An 18415-nucleotide genomic window follows, 5' to 3' on the forward strand; every position below is an offset into this window, starting at 1 on the left:
TTGTTTTGTGTAGTGTAGCGTAACCCAGCTACACTGGCGCCAAGTACTGCCATTTACACTCAATGACAGACACTGTTTATGCCCTGAATTTATGTCGGGTGAGGCAGAGGTGGCGCACAGCAGATAAAATCCACTACGGCAGGGGGACATGTACCACCAGCGGTATGCAGAGCATCCCTTGGTGGTACGCCAGGTGACTCCCGGAAATGTTCCCGCTTGTTCTGAGAAATTCACAAAACATGATCAGAAACACTATAACATCTGCTCCATCTTAGTTTGTGATTTACTTTACTAGTGTAGTCGTAGTATAATCAGATTGTCATTCTGTGGTGTTGGATGTGTGATTGTACTTGTTATCAGAGAAATCCATGACATGTCTGTTTTACTTTGTGATGATGAGGGATTGTAGTCTATTGGAAGTGTGTGTATGTGTGTGTGTGTGTGTATGTGTGTGTGTGTGTGTGTGTGTGTGTGTGTGTGTGTGTGTGTGTGTGTGTGTGTGTGTGTGTGTGTGTGTGTGTGTGTGTGTGTATGTGTGTTTGAATGAGATTTCTCTGAGGCTTAGTAAACAGGAAGGCTTGTAGGTGGTACACACTTTGGTTTGGTAAGGGGTGGTGCTTGGTCCAGAGTTTGAGAACCACTGTACTATGGCAATTCATCAGCTGGTCGCATGCACGGCCAAAATGTCTACATCCAGTCATCCAATTACGTAACATGATGGAAGCCCATGCCCTTATCTGCAAGAACCCCACATGGGAAGCAGTACACACCCTAACGGTACAAATATACACATACAACAAAGGAGATTGTCAATGAGTTTCGTTGTTTAGAGTCGACAAGTGAACTTGGTATATAAAAGGATAAAAGTCTGATAACTTGCATGCATCGTGTTTGCTGACTAACCATTCCTGTACTCTGTAGCTAGTGTACAGCAGGTGTCACAACAGCTATGTTGCATATCTGTGTTAGGATTGGCTGGTTGTCTGCAAAATTTCGCAATTCACATATTAATTTACAACCCAGAAAAACACTTTGAGCTATATACAGGCTTCCTTGCCAAACTAAATGGGAAATAAATGGATTAGCAGTCTATCGTTCTGCTTTATCTCAGGATATAGCAAGAGAACTCAAAATGTACAAAGGTGGAAAATCTTCCTTCGCATACTTTTAAACATAGAGGATAACTTTAAATGAAGTTATGATAACTAAGTTCAGGGAGAAAGACCATGCCTCAAACAAGCTCACCACCTGCGTACACCTTTGCCTACCTATCCCTACCTACCTACCTCCTACCTACCTACCTCTTACCTACCTCCTCCCTATCCCCTACCTATCAATATCCTACCACCTCCTACCTATCTCCTACCTATCCCCTACCTACCTCCTACCTATCCCCTAACTACCTCCTACCTATCTACCTCCTCCCTATCCCCTACCTATCAATCTCCTACCTATCTCCTACCTACCTACCTACCTACCGCTTACCTACCTCCTCCCTATCCCTACCTATCAATCTCCTACCACCTCCTACCTATCTCCTACCTACCTCCTACCTACCTCCCATCTATCTCCTACCTATTCCCTACCTATCTCCTACCTATCCTCTACCTACCTCCTACCTATCCTCTACCGACCTCCTACCTATCCCTACCTCCCTCCCACCTACCTCCTACCCATCCCCTACCTACCTCCCATCTATCTCCCACCTACCTCTTACCTATCTTTTACCTATCCCCTACCTATCTTCTACCTATCCCCTTTCTCTCCCCATTCATCTGTTTTCACACCCCACCTTCCCCTAAAACCGTGCTTAATTCTGTTTTTCCCATTCTCTCTCTCTCTGAGCGTTTCTCCATCAGATCACCCTTCAGCCCCTCGATCAATCCCTCAACCTCAACATTACGTCCTCACCGATCAAACCTTAAGTTCTCCGTGACGTGGCTTTGTCGGTGAAAAAAAACCTTTGAGCTCAAAAGGTCGAGTAAGGACACAGAAATTGTCAGGATATGGTGAGTTAGTCATGCTAACTTGGATTTTCCGTCACCATGTCAGTTCAAGGAGAAGAGGGGGACATAATGAATTTGTGGACTGATCGAACCACTCTTAAAAAAAACAGCAGTACGAGAAAGTGTACGTGTGTTTGCACACAGTATGTGCCTGCGCCAAGCACTTGAGCAAGCATGAAAATTTTGTTATTTTCTTCCATATACTCACACCAACTCCATCCAATATGATGTCCCCATCTCCTTTTCTTCTGATTTCATGCTCGCCGCCCATCTCCTCTCTTTTCTTTAAACTTCAGTGTACCCCTATACCTCCTCTCCCCTCACCCCTTCATGCCTCAGACACACCGACATCAGCAGACTCTCTGGATCCCCACCTCTCTCATCTCACCCTCACTCCTCTCCCCATCCAAAACATTCTTCTATGGGTGCAGGGGGCAGGGGTGGAGATTATAGGGGCGAGTGAGCGTTTGTGGAAAATTGTAAGCTCTCATAGTCCCAACGCACTGTGGCTGCGGCCGCCAGCTTTGCTCTGTTCTGAACCGCATCACCTGTTATCTGTCCATCAATGTACTGTAAGCTTCACGGATCTGCTCGCTGTATCAGGCCCATACCTCTCCATAACAGCACAGCACGTAAACCGTCCGACTACAGTGATCGATGACAACCGCTGTATCTGAACCGTCTGAATACAGAGACAAGCAGTAGCCGTTGCATTTGCCACTATTCAATCATAAACCACAACAGCCGCTGAATGTAAAACTGTCAAACTGACGATTACTTCATCAGCATGTCACTGTACAATGTCAATGGGCTGCAGTTGGTCCCTGTTGTCCAAATTGGGGTCCCCCCTCCCCCACCGATGTACTATATCTGAAAAAAAAACGGCAACAAAAAATGGGAACTCTAGAAGATATGCACACAAACACACACGCTCAAGTATGTGTGCAACCACTTCCCCCTGCTCCAGCTGTGTCTTAAGAAGTCAGAGCCAGACCGGTAATCTGACAGGAGTACAAGTTACTGGATCCGGATTCATTACAGGATATAACACCCTCTAGTCCTAAACTCTCTTCACTTCCTCTTACCTTCCACCCCCCTGTCGGTCATTTCAAGATGATTCTCTCACTCTCTATTGCACACACACACGAACACACACACACACACACACACACACACACACACACACACACACACACACACACACACACACACACACACACACACACACACACACAGCATTTGAACTAAGTGTCAAGTAAGCCTACAGCCATGCTCAACGCACTGAGAAGTGAAACTGGTGACATTGCTTTGTCTTTCCTCACCATGCTAAACCATTCTTGGGACTCCTGTTGCTGAACACTGAGGACATCCTCCTCCAAAGATCCCCGTTGTTGACCCCTCATCAAATACACGTCACCTGTCAATTACCGATTACCAAAACAGAATAGAAAACACCAGATAGAATATTTCTTACAGTCCCCTATAATTTAATTCCTGCAAAAGTAGAAGTACCACTCCACTTCTCCCCAGGCCTTTGCAGCCAGAAGTTGAGTATCTTTAATATGGTAATATCAGTAAAAACCAAGGGTAGTGAACACATCATCATTAGGAGCTTTGAGAGCAGAAACAGAAAGAAATATTAGAAGTGTAGGATAATTACTCAGTTATCTAACTTCTGACTTTGTTTCGTAATCAAAAAAAAAAAGGACTTCCTCTTTCCAAGTTAATCAACTGGTTTGATTTTATCAGCATGACTGTGTGTCTTTGGATGGACCAAACTTGATGCGTATGTGGACAGATGCAAAGTGGCCACAATAATATTATCAGAGATGGAGACCAAACCATCAAATGAAAACGAAAGAAAAATTTGCAACATTTCGTATCATGTTGTCTTTTATTCCATTATCTTGTAGTATATCGATTGTCCACTGACAGTCAACAAAGCTATATAAAGACTATAAACAGATACCAGGGAATGTGGCCAAAAAACATGAGAGGTACTCTATTCCTGGATGCCCTTTCTCCCTCAGCGTGAATGATTTCTCAGAACATGAAGGTGAATACAGTTTTGAGACACCGTCCTTGTGCGAGGAAAACATCAACTTGGCCAGACAAAAATCAGGTGTTGGATTACACCATGACGGAGCAAACGGGTACATACAGCACAATGACGTTCCCCTCCAACTTTGTGAAAACTACAACTCAATCAGTGTAAATTGTTAGTTGAAGACGAGGGCGGATGTTGGACAGCACGGGGGTGCAGCAACAACCTTGTATGGAGAAAACAATCTTCAGACTAAATCAACAATCAGGTGTTTTCATTCTTCACCATAAAAAAATAAAAAAATAGGAGGATTTAACAGGGGAGAGCAGAATCTTGTTAGCAGGCAGTGACAAAAGCAAAGCAACTGGCAGTGCTTTGACCATGAAAACTGATACAGCAGCGAGCACTTATTTCCACCAAGGACAATGAAATGTAAGCTATCACACTCACTCCTCACTTCCCAGAACTCACGTTGAAGGCTGAAGTCTGGCGTAGGTGGAAGGTCATCGAAGATGTGTGTGTGAGTGTTTGTGCACGGGCTACGAGTGTATTTGTGTCTGTGCATACTCGTCGTGTGCGCGCGCGAGTGTGTGATTTATAATGCATGCATAAGTGTGTGCATTCTCGACACTCTATTTCTCCTTGGAGATTAAAGAAACACTCTACCCCTCTTTTTTTGTTCTGCAGATACAATAGCCTAGACTTGCTGCAGGGCATCTGCGACTTCCACGCAGTCACAACACCATAGCCATCTAAACCCTACAGAAATATTAGTTCACCTGCAGCCATAGGACCAGGAAACAATATCTTTCAAGTGTCTAGACATCAATTCCCTCTACTGGATCCATATGGTTTAGAGGTCAACTTAAATGAACAGTGCAAGAGAGCCAGAAAAACCAGAAAGGAGAGCGCAGGGCAAGAAACGAGTGAAAAGAGAGGCGTAAAGGGACACTTGGTCAGACTGACAAACTAAGTGCATGTGAGAAATCTACATCTGAACCCTGCTGCTCACTACCTGGTCCAATCAGACTATTATTTGTCCATACAGTATTTCTGAAACCAAATATTTGCCCACTGAGTCACGGTCCACTCTACTGCCAGGACCATCAATCACCTGTGTGACAGCCAATGAATGAGCCCGTTACTGGTGCAATGAATCTTCTATCTGTCAACCAACGAACAAGGCTGTTGCTAAAAGGTCTCGGGGAAAAATGTATTTGATTATGGTTGCAGCAGCATGAACCTGACTGGGTACAGTTTGTTCTACTTCAACAAACTCAAAGTTGGCCACATCTTTTAGATAAAGAGTGAAATGATGCACTCATTGGGTTTACATCTCCATTTTCCAATGTCCAATTCGCACATTTAGCTATAACACTCATCAAGCTCAAATTTACAGAGAATGCAACATTCAAGTTAAGAGTGTGAATTTTGTAATCTTGAGCAACCTTCAAAACAATGTAAGTATTTGCTTTAATTTCTTCATTGATTGTACTTATAGTCATGAAGGACAGTTAAAAGCAAACCAATGCATAGCAGGTGGTTTGTGAAAACAATCGCTATGTTTACATGCAGTCAAAAATCTGGTTAAGCTGGATAATCAATAAAGGTGTTAGATGGACCGAGGTGTGTACATTTGTTTCGCATAATGTGATCTCTTCAATAATCTGAGTTTAACAGACTCGGTGGACAACTGAGTTCTGGAACAGAAGTTACGTTGCGTGCAACCCCCCACTTCCACTTCCAACACTATATGAGACTCTTCTGTAAATGTCTCCGTTTCTGTTTTTTCACCTCTCCAAAAACCTTTAGGAGATTAGGCTCCTTTATGTTATTGGGCATGGGCATTGGGTTTTTTTTTCCAGTCTTATTCAAAAAATGTGGTTATTTACTGCCGCTCACCATATTGTCCTTTGTCTGTCATTTCCAGATCAGGTGCCAGTCGCTTTTTGGGACATGCACACAACCAATTTCTCCAAACCAACTCCAAGATGTATACAAATCACAGTACTGTAACTGGGCTAGATTCTACGTCAGACATTCAATCGCATTAATCGTTAATTGTGACGATTTAGATCTTAATTTGATTAAGATGGTTCAATTAAGATGTTTGCATGGCAGCTGCAATAATCAAATGATTGCCTTAATCTGATTAAAAGGACATTTTTACTTGCATGTGAAACAGTGCTTTTCAAGTAGCACTCTGTCTAAATCTGCTGGCTGCCAGCTAAGTTTAAATGTCCCCCTTTGTGTTGCCCTGTAGGTGGAGCACTAATGTTGGCATGCCCGACATATCCAGAAGCGGAAAAATAACACCGCACCAAATTAGAAAAATTCGTCCTATGACTGTGTATTGTACGAGTAATTATATGGACGAAAGTGCTTTATGCTAGGAGAACTAATTCCTGGAAATCTTAGGAAAGTGCAACTGACAGACAGAAAATGGTTATACCAAAGACTAGGGGGGGGGGGGGTTGTGCATGTGTGTGAGGTTGCCAGATTGGGAAAAAAAAACATATCACTATCACACTCTCTCGTTTGATCAGGTAAAAATCAACACCTGTAGAGATAACAGAGAGAAAGAGAAAAAGCAAGCTACAAACAGAGAAGTATTTGTTTTCAACCGATCTATCTCTCTCCAAGTGTGAAATATGAATATGAAATAATTGGTAAAAATCCCATTTTCTGTCTCGCTGCTGGCAGCTGTGCTACTGCTGCGATATTCAAGCAGTTTTTTTGGGGGTTTTTTTGTGCTTTTTTGTTTGGTTTTCTTTGTGTCTTGCGTGGGATGCACACACCCGACGGTGTGTAGCATTGTGATTCAGTGACTTAAAACAAAACAGATGCAACTTGTTATCCCCGGAAGGCTGTGCATTATACTAAGCAGACTTCAGCAAACAAGTATGTAAATTCAGCGACAGTAAAGTCACCCTGAAATCTGCTCGGTAGGAAAAGCCGCTAAACCACTGACAATCACAGGAAAGATAGAAGAGGGAGAGAGGATGACCTGCAGCCAAAGGTCATGGGATGGATTCAAACCCAATGAGTATATACGGCATGAAGCTTTGCCTGCTCAGCCTCGGGGACACCCAGTCAAACATACACTAAGATCGCGCTCTATAATCCTAATGTACACAGTGAAACGAATAATCCACTGCAGCCACATACAGGGCACACATCACTCAATGACTTTATCACAAATCAACAAAATCTGTGACGACAATCGCCAGAATGACTGGATCAGGACTTCCCAAATATGCATGGGGAATGGCACACGCACAGCGTTAGGCCAGGATGACACATCACAGCACTGAACATAACAGACTATTAAATGTGACACATTCTCTCTGTAATGCCTCACCAATCACACTGCAGATACCAAACATGGTCACAGACAAAGCAGCCGATGCATCTAGCGGTACCAGTGTCAACCTAACACAATATACCTCTTGGTCCCCTGGGCAAAAATCCTCATAATTGAAAAAAAAAAAAAGGGGGGGGACACCCTTATTTGAGTAACTTTACTTTTATCGTCAACCAGTGAATAAAATCGGCTGGAACTATAACATAAAATCAGCTAGAACTATAAAGTTGTTAAGTGTGCATTGTAGTTCAGATGCGCATTTTATTTAGGTGCATGATATGCATCTGTGATACACAGATATAACAACGGAAAGCATTCTCCACTTCACTCAATTCAACGAACCACATTAATGTTGATGTAATTTCTAGCTAGCTTAATATTAAAGATATATATATATATATATATATATATATATATATATATATATATATATATATATATTAACCATCTGATACTGCACTTTAGATTGTTTTCTTTCTGACTGATTGGGATAAACTGCAAAAATCCTTTGCAAGTTGAGGAAACATCTATAATGAACGGCTATGCAAAAGGTGCATGTGGGCAAGGACTGGTATCAAATCTGAAAACCAATTGCCAGTATAACTCGCTTAAAACTGCTTGCTTGGCTGAGCATAAAAGTTCTCTGTCATATTTAAAAGTGGTAAATGCAATCCCCGAAAGATGAGATATGAACTGGATATTAACAGAAATCAAGGGTGCAGATTAGAGAGACCGCAATACCATTCAACAAGCTGTATGAGCAATGGAAAATATAACACAAAGCAGGATCGGCAATGATTAGCAAAAACAGGAGCGGTAAGGGTAGAGCAAAGCAAATAAAGTAGGCATGTAACTCACCATGTGCTTGTGTGTGTAGAGCGATCAGCTCGAGTAACAGCAGAGAACTACTCAGGCTCTGGCTCCAGAGACACAGAGAGAGGCAGCGCAGCAACAGTCCTCCTCCCTGCACTTGCATGGTAGTGACTGCCTCTGCTCTGCTCCCTTCTCCTCTTCTATACACTCCACACAGCAGGCTCCGCCACTCACGCTCACACACTGCCTCTCCCCCTGTGTGTCTTGATGGGTGTGTGGGAGAGAGAGGAACAGGGCATGCAAGCCCTGTGTGTGTGTGTGTGTGTGTGTGTGTGTGTGTGTGTGTGTGTGTGTGTGTGTGTGTGTGTGTGTGTGTGTGTGTGTGTGTGTGCGTGCGTGCGTGCGTACGTGCGTGCGTGCACAGTAGTGTGAGTGGATACAACAACGTGAGAAAGTCCACGCCACACAAAACACACCAGCAGCAGCAGTTGCGGTTGATTCTCCTCCACACAGTCTGACAGTAGCAACCCAGCTGAGAAGGAGAGGGGGGGGGCAGCAGAGCAAAAAAGGGGGAGTTACTTCATTTAGCGAGTAGAGTTCTCTCTCTAACACGCGCACATGCACACATGCGCACACGCATGAACACACGCACACACACACACACGCACAGAAAGAGGGTTTGGGACTACAGAGGAACAGCAACGGGGGCAGGGGGCAGCCTGAGCAGGACAAAGTTTAAAAGGGGAAGGAGGAGGAGGGTAAGTGTGGCGTATATTCAAAAATAAGGAGTCAAATCTATGGGATAAGTTGCTGTTTTCCCTTTTCTTGTTTTCATGTGAAATTGTTAAAAGTTAGAATACACAGAGAAGCAGTTGGAAAAACTCAGATTCACACTGTTCAAACATTGGCCACATTTGGCTAATGCTAACACTGAAATTGATATTCAGCAATGGGCTAATCATCATGATCAAAATGTGTCGTATTTGGTGGCTTTGTACAGGCCAAGCAATAACGCTCCATGGAATACTGTGTCATGGAATAGTTTACATTTTTCAATAAAACATATGCAATTTCACATTATTTTGCACCGTTATTACCACCATATTTGTGTACAAAGCTAGAGCAGATAATAAATAAACAATATCCAAATAGACAAAACTTGCTAAAGAAGGCCACAACCATGCTTCACTGTCACTTTTCTGCCGCTCGCTCTCACGTACACGGCACACTGCCCTGTTGCTTACAGAAGCTACGCTCCTCTTACTATAGCAGTGCCTTCTACATAGATGTCCTATGAAGAATGAGAAGAGGGAGGATTCTGGGAGTTGATGCATGATGACTCAACACAATTCCACAATAACACAGGGTGTTATCGCGCTCGCACAGTGTGCGAGTGAAAATCATTAATAGCCCACTGATATTAATTATCATGTGAGATTTTAGCAGCGGCAATCATAGGGAACACTGAGAATGACACATGTACCGCATGCTTTTGCTTTAACGGCATTTGCTGGACATTGTTGTCCAGAGCAGTGGACAATTAAGCAGACAGTCCAGCGGGCTAACATGGCCTCACCACCATAACTAGCACAGTAACAACAAGAAGCCACGTGAAGTTCACTAAAACAATAAGTGAATTTTAATTGGACGCTTTAACGCCAACCAAGTGAACGAGACTACCCTGCAAGTGAATTTAAAGGGTATTAAGCTAAATGGTATCCTAGAGAGCCGCTTGTTTTCCCCTAGTTTTTCAGTGTCAGACACCTGTTGTACCTCTGGTGAGTCATGATCCAGGTTTCGACAGTGTATGAAACATGGAGGCTAGTCTCGCTCAACGTTGCTGGAGAAAAACATAATATGTTAGAGAAATGTGTGAAATGTTATCTGAAGCTGTGCGTAAAAGTAAGTGAGAAAAGTCTCCACTCAAAGTGATGCCCTGTTGACAAAACAACTTGTCGGCAAAAACACATTAGCAGAGCTGTCAGATTGCATCACGCTAGCCTTCAGCGTTTCTGCTAATAAATAAATGTGTAGAGACACTCTAATAGACCACTTCCTTTTCCAGAGTTGTCCTCCCGCCTGTAAGGCACTGACTGCAGACAAAATTCTGTGTGTGTGTGTGTGTGTGTTTCTTGAGAACACGGGTTTTCTGAAGAAAGCAAAGCAGAACTATAAAATCAATGAATAAGAATCCTCTTTTCCTCCCCCCGAGTCAATACGCTCATCTGAATTGTTTTCCCTGCGAAGCAGAATGGACGAGGGTTTCTGTTTTCTGTTCCTCTGTCTACTTTGTATCAGCCGCTGTTCTTTCTGCCTCGTTTCTTTCTCACACTCGTTCACGTTGTTCATTAGCAGCCAACAATGGGCTGCCAGTCTCCCTCACTCTTTGACGAGAGGAAAAATCACTTCACAAATAAACAATCCTGCCCTGGTCCTGCCCTCTTCTCCTCCCCTCTCTCTCCTTTCAATTGCTCTTCTCGTCTTTCTGTCTTCTCTGTGCTGTCCTGTCCTCTGCTCTTCCCTTCTTTCTGTTTTTTTCTCTCACGCACCCCTCTCCTCTTTTCCTGTGTCATTCCTGTCTTTCCCTGATTCTCTGAAACTCCCAAATCTTACCCGCTCTCCTCCTCTCGGTCCCTCGCTCCACTCCTCTTCCCACTCCCCACAACCAGTGAACCAGAATGTCATTTCAAGCATGTCCAACCACAGGACGCCTTTTTAAAACTGTGACAGCATTTGCCCCCAATCCCCACTAGCTGTGAAATTTTGAATGGGTATATGTGTGTGTGTGTGTGTGTGTGTGTGTGTGTGTGTGTGTGTGTGTGTGTGTGTGTGTGTGTGTGTGTGTGTGTGTGTGTGTGTGTGTGTGTGTGTGTGTGTGTGTGTGTGTGTGTGTGTGTGCAAGGGACTACATACTAGCTAGTCTTTCAGAATGGCACTCTCATGATGGGCATGTGATAGAAGGCTGAAAGTGTCACTTGCTCGCCGTAAGAGAGGATTGCCTAAGAGTTTTAGAAGGGGTGGATAGGAAAGTAGGGAATGAGAGATGGGAACACTGAGAGGAAGGAAGAAGAAGGAAGAAGAAGAAGAAGAAGAAGAAGAAGAAGAAGAAGAAGAAGAAGAAGAAGAAGAAGAAGAAGAAGAAGAAGAAGAAGAAGAAGAAGAAGAAGAAGAAGAAGAAGAAGAAGGAGTGAGCAATAGATGAGTGAAGTATGGGGACCTTTTGCAGAGAAGAAAAGCAGTAAAGGTTAAGAGGTTAAAAGGGTGGATGAGAGAAAGGAAGGAAGGGTGGAGGAAGAAAGATGAAGGAGGGAGAAAAGGCATATGCAGTTTCAATTCTAACTGAAATTAAACTTATTCAAACACTGCCAATTGCATGACTGTGTTGACTAAAGTTTGGTACACACTACACTTGACAGGAGGAGTGCATGTCCCATTTGAGGAGTGCAACCCGCTAGGCTTTCTTTCCAAGAGTATGTCACATTTAACAAGTGGAATTTCACTGAGGGGTGACAAATTTCAAGACACCCCGAGATGCCTCACAAATGAACCCAAGCCTCGTAATGCACCATGAGAAATACCATGAGCTTGCCTATTTCAGGTAGCCAGTCTGTGTGCCGTACACCAGGATACCACCACCACGCAAATGTGGAAAATGACAAAACAACGGCAAACAAACTAGCACTATTCACACTTAAATAAGCTTGTGTCGTCGTTTGTGCTGACGAAGAGAATCTATTTATACTCATTTATATTCTTTTTTTTCCTTTTTTTTTTGGACTATGGATGCTTTTTGCTGCCTGATGTTTTTTGTGAGAGCAAAGGTCTTCTGACTTTAACTGGCCTTTCACTTTCATTCATTGACTGTTGACTGTCACGGACACGAGAGCCCAGCCCTGATAAAGGTGAGAAAGTCAAATAGGGTTGATTTTGTCTAGATAGTCCCAGAGGCTGTTAAGACCATTAAAGCTGAGTTGCTCGGGGCATCACACCATCACACCGCCTGTCACAGAAGAGCACCGTGACTGTCCTGGAAACCCCTATGATTGTGCAAATGAAGGCTGGGACTGAAAGTCTTTGGGAACGTTGCCTACTGTGAACCTAGCTTAACCTGAAAAGTAGTGATGAAACTGCTGCTATGGCCCCAGTATCTTCTGTTTTTCATATGCTAATGCTATTCAAGCTCTCTCTATACATTCAGATAGAGTGTCGACCACTGCTGGGGTCAATTTACCTTCTCCTCGGCATTCATTCTTAATTTACGCTCAGCAGGTTTTCCATGATATGAAAAACTTCATGGGTAACAAAATCTTGAGTATTATCAGTCATTGGTTAAAGAGAATAAACTGACTTTCTTACCAGTGCACTTTTTGTAAATCACAATTAACTTTTTAGGAGGTTACTGGTTTGATGAAGACTGTTCTACATGTAAACTAAGTCTGCATATTTAAATTTTAAAGAAATTACACTTAACCATGTACAAATGCTGTAGACCTTTTCACTTTAGGGGACTGAGTTGCAAGTTCACAAATTTCTATTTTAAGCAATGGTTTTGGTGTGGGACATATCTACTTTTTTGCCAGAGGGTTTGCAGAGCACCTTCAATTCTCCTGGTTAGCACCTGCACCTCCTTATTGGAGGCGTGAACTGACTGAACAGAATGGGGATTAACTTTGTTTTAGAGAAACACCTCAGTGGCACAGCAGCACATCTGTTAATCCCCATCCATTGACTTCGGATCGTCTTTAAACTAACAAGCAGTTTAACATAATCTGCTTTAAACCTGTCCATTCACTCCTATTTAACCTGGCATTTACAGAGCGATCCTTTCTGCCTGACTGGTTTGAGAGAGCGAGAGAGTGAGAGACAGTCAAAAAGCAAGAAGGAGGAAGGAAATTTGTGCACGTGCACTCAGGAGTACAGCGTGCATGCGTGTGTGCGTGTGCAAAGATTAGTGTAAGTAAATGGAAAGTGAATAAAAGAGTAGAGAAATATCCTCTCCTCCTATTACGGTCCATTTGCACCTTCTGAAATGACACATATTGTAGGGAGTGGGGAGTAAGGTAGGAAAAAATGAGCTATGGAGGTTTTTATTCCCTCCTTGTCTGGGTCCAGAGGTGGACCTCAGGAAAATTAAAGTGGGTGCCCAAATTATTCAGAGGAAATTGGCATCAACATTTTTCAGGTTTGTCATAATGTCTTACGAAGGTCTCTGTAAAAAAAAAAGAAGTATATTAAACCACTAGTAGATTAGAAATGTCATATGTGATCAATTTTAATGAATTATTCTAAACAACAGTTAACATTTTGTGTTCTTGAATCTCTTCCCTCTTCGTTGCACATAAATCCTGTGAATGCCCTGTCTCTTCCTGCTTGGAAGACAGGGAGGAAGGAAATGAAGAGAGGACAGGCTGGAGTGATGATGAAAGAGTGACAAAGACGAAGCCAACCAGGCTGACCTCTGACCCCAACACTGATTTGTACTTGACTGAACTTTGACCTCAAGTCTAAATAAATCCCTCTGCACCACAGCCGAGGAATCGCTGCTCAGAGATGAGGCATGGCAGCATGAAAGGTAGAAGTGGAAACAGGAAAACGAAGGGAAAATATTAAAGAAGAAAGAGAAAGGAAGTTAGGAGGAACAGATATGAAAGTTAAAACGTCCATGTCAATAGGTTTTTTTTGGGGGGTGGGTGAATAGTTTTCATTTTAATTTTGCTTTTTGTTACCCTCTTTCCTGATTTTTCTCATCGTTTCACAAACTATAATCCAAAGACTTAAAACTAGTTGGTCTTTGTTGTTTGGAGTGATATAAGGCTGAACAATATTGGGGAAAAAGTCAACACTGCAATATTTTGGAGTTTTTTGTGATATCTGTTGCAATATATAAAGGAATATAAATGATTTGTAAATAAATACAACTTTTAACTTTATAAGCCCTGTTTTCAAAGAATGTATTGCTGTATCACTGATTAGGTTGATTTTAGAGAGGGAACTAATGCAGTGGTCCAACAAGTCATTAACAGACTGTTTTATTATTTGTCAGAACCACTAGAAGAGTTTCCTCAATGGCAGTAATAAAAAGTGGACATTGTTAGATTTTGCATCAAGCAGTAAGAGTTTACATAAAGCAATGGGCCTAAATTTGGCTTACATTGCAAACTATACATTGTGACTAATGTGACTATTGTGACTACTGTGACTAATGTGACTATTGTGAAGAATGCCTTATTTTAATTGTTTTGATCATAATTCTTGTTTTACCAGCTCTAATTCTCTTTGTTTTAATTATGCTCTTGTGATTTTTTTCCTGATAGTGTTTTACGTTGTTCTGTGGCGCGGCTCTGGCATTATGTCCTATATTTTTATTGTATTTTGTTGCTTTATCTTGACTATGTGCATTATTTTATCCTGTTGTGTAAGGCACCTTGTAATGCTGTTCAGGAAGGTGTGATATAAAAAAAAGTTCATTATTATTATTATAATGCAACTATTGTGACTATTGTGGCTAATGCTATTATTGTGAATAATTTGACTATTGGACATATGTATACTGAGATGTCATCTCTCAAACGCTCAGCCCTGCTGTGGTGTTATGTAGACAGGATGGTTAAAATACCTCCTGGAGATCGGTAAGAGCAGGACATCCACCCAAAATAACAGGACAGACTTGAGGTCTCCCTGTAGATGAGTGGACCCATGTGCTTGTCCACAAGGTAATTTGTTCACCGTGAGCGGTTAGGTAAATTAAATGTAGGGTCAACTTATGTTGTTCCTTCATCTTCCCCATCGTCTTTCTGTCTTCTCAGTTGTTTCTTTCTGTCTTTCTTAATATGTTTTTGTTTGTGACCTCCAGATTGCTATCACAAGAACAAAATCCCAGTAAAACAAAAAGCTGAAGAGGCTGTTAGAGCTGTGTTTTCATGCAGCAGAGTGAGTTATCAGAATTATGAATTATCATATTAACTCTATATTCTGTCAAGATAAATACCAAATTGAGATAGTAATGCATTACACGTTAGTATGTCTGTTAAGAAATGACTGATACCAAAATTAAAATTTTAACAACTATAATACTATTTTTCAAACAATTTAAAGACCGCCGTCCAACACCTGTAAATACTGCTACGCCTCAGTAGTAGTCATGGTGCATCTGAAATGGCGGCTGTACCCAGACATGTTGGAAATAATCAAAAATCAAGTTTAAACTATTGATCTGCACTGGAGAATGATAGTGTGTTTCTAGGACAGAGCAATGAACGTTGCGAAGGAAATGATGCGACCAACACACATCATAAATAGTGATATGGCGTGCGCCATGAGGCACAAATTACGCGCGGTAATTTTGACCGGTCATGGTCATTTTAGGTAGATCTTATACCCCCCTTTTTTTGTTATATTCATCCAAAACTCATTTTAATGCAAATATAGGAAATTTTTGTTCAAATTCAGGGGCAGCAGATTTTTTTTTTCACAAAGTTATTAAACGTTGAAAATCCAAAATGGTCAAAATGACCACCTTGGTCATTCTAGTGTTAAAAGTGTCAAGACACAAAAAAAGTAGATGCCTGAAAAACCTATGGAGCTGTACATACATAACAGTAACATTATCATTGCCCTTCACTGGTTTAACATGAGCAACCAAAAAAAAAACTTTTCTTTCCTTCTTTCTTAAACACACACACGTACGCACGCACAACCACACACATACATGTGTGCACATGCCAAAAAACCACACATACACACCCAATGCACACCTTGAGACAGATGGAAGAGTCAAAAGAAACTGGAAAAAAACACAACTATGCCAGTAAAACCCAAGCTTTTATGACAGAGGCAACAACCATACATTAATTACGTAAACACTTTTAACAACTAAAGCAGGATGTGGCATCTGGGTAGTGTGGCGGTCTATTACACTGCCTATCAACACGGGGATCGCCGGTTCAAATCCCCTTGTTACCTCCGGCTTGGTCAGGCGTCCCTTCAGACACAATTGGCCGTGTCTGCGGGTGGGAAGCTGGATGTGGGTATGTGTCCTGGTTGCTGCACTAACAGGGGGAACTGGGGGGAATAGCGTGATCCTCCCACGCGCTACGTCCCCCTGATGAAACGACTCACTGTCAGGTGAAAAGAAGGTGACTCCACATGTATGTAACGAAACGGCTAGTGACTCCACATGTATCAGAGGAGGCATGTGGTAGTCTGCGGCCCTCCTCAGATCTGCAGAGGGGGTGGATCAGCGACTGGGACGGCTCGGAACAGTGGGGTAATTGGCCGTATACAATTGGGGAGAAAAAGGGGTAAAATAAACAAAAATAAACACACAAAAAACAAACAAACAAAAGCACAGGATGTCACATACAGAACATTCGCATGGGTTGTGCAAAGTGTGCAAACGCACAGGGCTTTGCGCCTGGCCTGCAGTTTGTTTTTATATATATACAGTGCACCCGGAAAGTATTCACACCCCTTCAGTTTCCCCACATTTTGTTATGTTACAACCTTATTCCAAAATGGATTAAATTCTTTGTTTCTCTCATCAATCTACACACAATACCCCATAATGACAAAGTGAAAAAGGTTTACTAGAAATTTTTGCAAATTTATCAAAAATAAAAAACTGAAATATTGCATGTACATAAGTATTCACACCCTTTACTCAGTACTTGGTTGAGGCACCCTTGGCAGATATTACAGCCTCAAGTCTTCTTGGGTATGAAGCTACAAGCTTGGCACACCTATATTTGGGGTATTTCTCCCATTCTTCGCTGCAGATCCTCTCGATCTCTGTAAAGTTAGATGGGGAGCGTTGCTGCAAAGCTATTTTCAGGTCTTTCCACAGATGTTCAATGGGGTTATAGTCTGGGCTCTGGCTGTGCCACTCAAGGACATTCACAGACTTGTCCCAAAGCCACTCTTTCATTGTCTTGGCTGTGTGCTTAGGGTCGTTGTCGTGTTGAAAGGTAAAGCTTCGCCCCAGTCTGAGGTCCTGAGCGCTCTGGAGCAGGTTTTCATCAAGGATCTCTCTGTACTTTGCTCCATTCATCTTTCCCTCGATCCTGACTAGTCTCTCAGTTCCTGCCGCTGAAAAACATCCCCACAGTATGATGCTGCCACCACCATGCTTCACTGTAGGGATGGTATTGGCAAGGTGATGAGAGGTGCCTGGTTTCCTCCAGACGTGGCGTTTGGCATTCAGGCCAATGAGTTCAATCTTGGTTTCATCCGACCAGAGAATCTTGTTTCTCATGGTCTGAGAGTCCTTTAGGTGCTTTCTGGCAAACTCCAAGCGGGCTGTGATGTGCCTTTTACTGAGCAGAGGCTTCCGTCTGGCCACTCTACCATAAAGGCCTGATTGGTGGAGTGCTGCAGAGATGGTTGCCCTTCTGGAAGGTTCTCCCATCTCCACAGAGGAACGCTGGAGCTCTGTCAGAGTGACCATCGGGTTCTTGGTCACCTCCCTGACCAAGGCCCTTCTCCCCCGATTGCTCAGTTTGGCTGGGCAGCCAGCTCTAGGAAGAGTCCTGGTGGATCCAAACTTCTTCCATTTACGAATGATGGAGACCACTGTGCTCTTCGGGACCTTCAAAGCTGTAGACATTTTTTGTACCCTTCCCCAGATCTGTGCCTCAATACAATCCTGTCTCGGAGGTCCACAGACAATTCCTTTGAGTTCATGGCTTGGTTTCTGCTCTGACATGCACTGTCGACAGTGGGACCTTATATAGACAGGTGTGTGCCTTTCCAAATCATGTCCGATCAATTGAATTTACTAGAGGTGGACTCCAATCAAGATGTAGAAACATCTCAAGGATGATCAGTGGAAACAGGATGAACCTGAGCTCAATTTTGAGTGTCACAGCAAAGGGTGTGAATACTTATGTACATGCAATATTTCAGTTTTTTTATTTTTAATAAATTTGCAAAAATTTCTACAAAAACTTTTTCGCTTTGTCATTATGGGGTATTGTGTGTAGATTGATGAGAAAAAAAAAAGGAATTTAATCCATTTTGGAATAAGGCTGTAACATAACAAAATGTGGGGAAAGTGAAGGGGTGTGAATACTTTCCGGGTGCACTGTATATATTATTTTGTATGACTGTTCTTGACCCAACATACGTCTAAAATGAAATTCCTGTCAATTCCATTATGCATAGTCAAGGTCACATGACAAAATCCAACATATT

At 42.5% G+C, this 18415-nt stretch overlaps 1 protein-coding gene across 2 annotated transcripts in view; it reads right to left on the reverse strand.

The window, feature by feature from the left end:
* bmpr1ba (bone morphogenetic protein receptor, type IBa) overlaps window positions 1-18415 on the reverse strand; it is a 63280-nt gene that overhangs the window by 26752 nt on the left and 18113 nt on the right. Inside the window, exon 1 of one of the 2 annotated variants that reach the window (XM_056296199.1) lies at window positions 8273-8475. The exons of the other annotated variant lie outside the window; for it this stretch is intronic. Within the exon in view, the coding sequence (XP_056152174.1) occupies window positions 8273-8390 (118 nt within the window). The 5' untranslated portion in view covers window positions 8391-8475. Of the gene's footprint in view, window positions 1-8272; window positions 8476-18415 lie in introns of those variants that run through there. 2 annotated transcript variants of the gene reach the window in all.

Source organism: Lampris incognitus, chromosome 1 (assembly GCF_029633865.1).
Source record: "Lampris incognitus isolate fLamInc1 chromosome 1, fLamInc1.hap2, whole genome shotgun sequence".
In the NCBI taxonomy this organism is placed as follows: domain Eukaryota; kingdom Metazoa; phylum Chordata; class Actinopteri; order Lampriformes; family Lampridae; genus Lampris; species Lampris incognitus.